We start from the raw sequence: 2,814 nt of genomic DNA, 5'->3' as shown, positions 1-2,814 counted from the left end.
AAAACCAGAAACAGGGTGCAGGGGTTGAGGGAATTAGGGATCGAAAATAAAAGTTGGAGTAAAGTGCACAGTCACTGTCAAAAATATATTCTTTTGATCCTAAGAAGTTAAGAGAATTTTATCTAAAGAACTAGATTGCTGACCTTTTAATACATTTGGTTTTCATGGAACATACAATCACCATCGGACATAAAAGACTAGTTTGCTTTGTTTTAAAATTTTGCTTGGAGTTATCTACAGGACTCCTGTGATCGCAATTGAAGGATAACATTCTGCAGCTCTTTGGGTATTGAATAATTTCATCAGATAGTTCACAAAGGATAGAGGTTACTGTTAGTTAAATGCACTGATTCAAGCGGGCTTTTCCTCATTCTCTGTTTCCCTCTTATCTCTTCTTCCAGCCCTAGCTCCCTTTCCCTAAATGCCAGTATTTTCTAGCTCTCCGTCTTCAACTCCTAAGGCATGAGACCGGGAAATCATCAAGAGTTTCTCTTTCTTTGTAAACTGCCTGTGGACCGGCTGAGGTTGCTCTGCCACGGGAGGCTTTTGGCTGCGATCCTCCGGGGGGCTTTGCTCCACAACAGGGGCGGTGGAGGTCTCACACTCTTGGCTTTTGCTGCCTCCTGCGTCCACCACCCATTCCGAGGAGGTATCGGCCTCCCGCAGGTGGGTGTATCCCTTATTGCTGCTGGACGGATCATCCGACTGGGAGCTCTGGGAGTCCCGCCTAGCGGGGGGCATGTCCTCCGGCCCTTGGGGAGGCGAAGGAGAGGTGGATTTGCCCAAAAGACTCGTGTCCAAGTCCGCGCTGCTCGGGGAGGGAGGGGGCTCAGGCGACGGCGGCGCCCGGTTGTCCGGCAGCCCACTGGTGCTGCCGCGCCGCGGGGCCGCGTATCTGCCGGTCCTGGGCAAGCGGCCGCCCTGGGCCGTGGCGGTGCACCGCGCCCTCGCGCCCTCGGGCTCCTCTGGTGCGCCCTGCGCCCCTCGCGCGCCGCCCCCGGCGCCGCGGAGGTTGGTCAGGCTCAGGTCAAGCTCGCCCTGCGGGATCTCCCGGGAGCCACGCTCCCCTGGCGGCGACTTCGGCCAGCTGCAGCTCGCGTCCTCCCCAGCCCCGTCGCGGTCCCCTGGCAAGGACAGCAGCGCAAAGGCGCTCAGCGAGGAGCCCACCAGAGAACTGGCGGTGCTTGAGCGCCTCCACCTCTCGGGGGGGCTGCAAGGCGCGGGACTGCTGCTACCGTTGGCAGCGGTGGCCTGACGACGGCCGGCCACGCCCGAGCGCTCACGGCAGATGCTGTACACTGCCTCCGCCAGGCTGGGGGTCTTGTGTGGGCAGCTCGGCGACGAGGCCAGGTCCACAGGGGACGTGGTGCGTCCGGCGCCCCTGGCTACGCTCCGTGCCGCGGGGTGGGGCCACACGCCCTTCGCCAGCGTCGCCGTCGCCCCGAAGGCGTCCCCTCCACTGCTGCTGCCAGGCTTCAGCTCGAGGCCGCGCGACTGCACGTAGCTGAGGAAGCCGTTGAGAGGCGAGGCCCCGGGGGACACCGAGACGGGGGCTGGGGACGAGGCGGCAGCGGCAGCCGCGGCCGCCAGGTCTTTGGCGCGGAGGCTGTGCACGTCTATGACGGTGGAATAGAGGTCCCGCAAGTTGATGATCTTGGTCTTCTTGTCGCGATTCTCGTGAAGCACTGCGTTGGCGCAGATGAAAAGGAAGATGCCGATTCCCATGATGAGGGGCCCGAAGACTTTGAGCTTGTCAGAGTGCAGGTAGCCAGAGAAGACGCGGAAGAAGAAACCCACAGACTTGGATGAGGAAGTGGAAGAGGAGGGGGCGGAGGCCTGAGCGGGAGGCGTGCTTCTGGTCACGCCCCCCAAACTGGAGTTGACAACTGCCTGACCCTCCAGGTGGCTCCTGGACCGGTTTCTGTTGCCGCTGCTGCTATTGGCTGTGGTTGCGGCGCGGTGGCCACTGCTCGCGGGCGGCAGCTGCTTACCCCCCTCCCGATTGGCCCCGCTGGTCTTGGGCCAGTAGCCCACCACTGCCATGGCTATGCCCACCAGCAGCACCAGGATTCCGCAGAGGGCGATGAGCCCTGAGATGGAGCAGAGCTTCAGCTTGCCTTTCACCACCACCACGTCGTTCTTGCGCCTCTTCTTGGCTTTCCGCTTGCGCTTGGGGACCTGGCTTGGGGGGCGGAGGGGATCCTGCTTTCTGGCGGAAATCCTCAGCAGGCCGCCGGTGGCGATCATGGTGAGCCGGTGGAGTGCGGGGCGAGCCCCTGGGGCGGAGGCGTGTGCAGGGGGGGCGCCAGCTGCCCACTAACTGCTCCGTCACCTCCTCCTGCTGCAAAGCAGAGGAAGACAGTCAGAAGGTGTAGTCTCGGCTATGGCAACATCCCACGCGCTGCAATTGCCCCGTTCCCAAATCCTACCCTATGTGTGCCCCCACCATACACCCACTAACCGAAGGATTGTATATAGAGACAGAGCGGGGTAAGGGGAGGGAATTGTTGCAAAGGTGAAAAGCAATTTGAGAGAACGCTTATCTCTGTACCCCCTATATCCGCCCCCACACATGCATTCTCCTGGCTGGCAGCAAAGGGAGATCTTTTGACCATTTGTAACAGTTCAATGTGGGTGCTCAGAGTAGTGCTGAAGACTTTCCTGGCAAGAGCCTTTCCCTTTGTCCTGCAGTAATCTGAAGATTTCCCAAGGGAGTTGCCACCAGGTCTTTGATTACAGTTTCAGCTCTCTCACTAAGCTAAGGGATTTGTCACTGTAAGCCCTAAAGTCACTGAAAAAGTCTTGGTGGTTATT

General features: G+C 59.6%; 1 protein-coding gene across 1 annotated transcript; it reads right to left on the bottom strand.

The window, feature by feature from the left end:
- Positions 1-417: 417 nt before the first annotated feature.
- On the bottom strand, positions 418-2,247 carry TMEM200C (transmembrane protein 200C). The gene has a single exon (XM_007935397.1). The coding sequence runs from the start codon at positions 2,245-2,247 to the stop codon at positions 418-420; it is 1,830 nt and encodes a 609-aa protein (XP_007933588.1).
- Positions 2,248-2,814: the final 567 nt, after the last annotated feature.

This window comes from Orycteropus afer, unplaced genomic scaffold, assembly GCF_000298275.1.
Source record: "Orycteropus afer afer isolate SDZICR_OR568_19922 unplaced genomic scaffold, OryAfe1.0 scaffold00028, whole genome shotgun sequence".
NCBI classification, from domain to species: Eukaryota; Metazoa; Chordata; class Mammalia; order Tubulidentata; family Orycteropodidae; genus Orycteropus; species Orycteropus afer.
This window is presented reverse-complemented; position numbering and strand designations above follow the sequence as displayed.

Bases quoted from the DNA above. Each gene is read 5' to 3' on its own strand.
- TMEM200C (XM_007935397.1), bottom strand. From the start codon at position 2,247: ATGATCGCCACCGGCGGCCTGCTGAGGATTTCCGCCAGAAAGCAGGAT.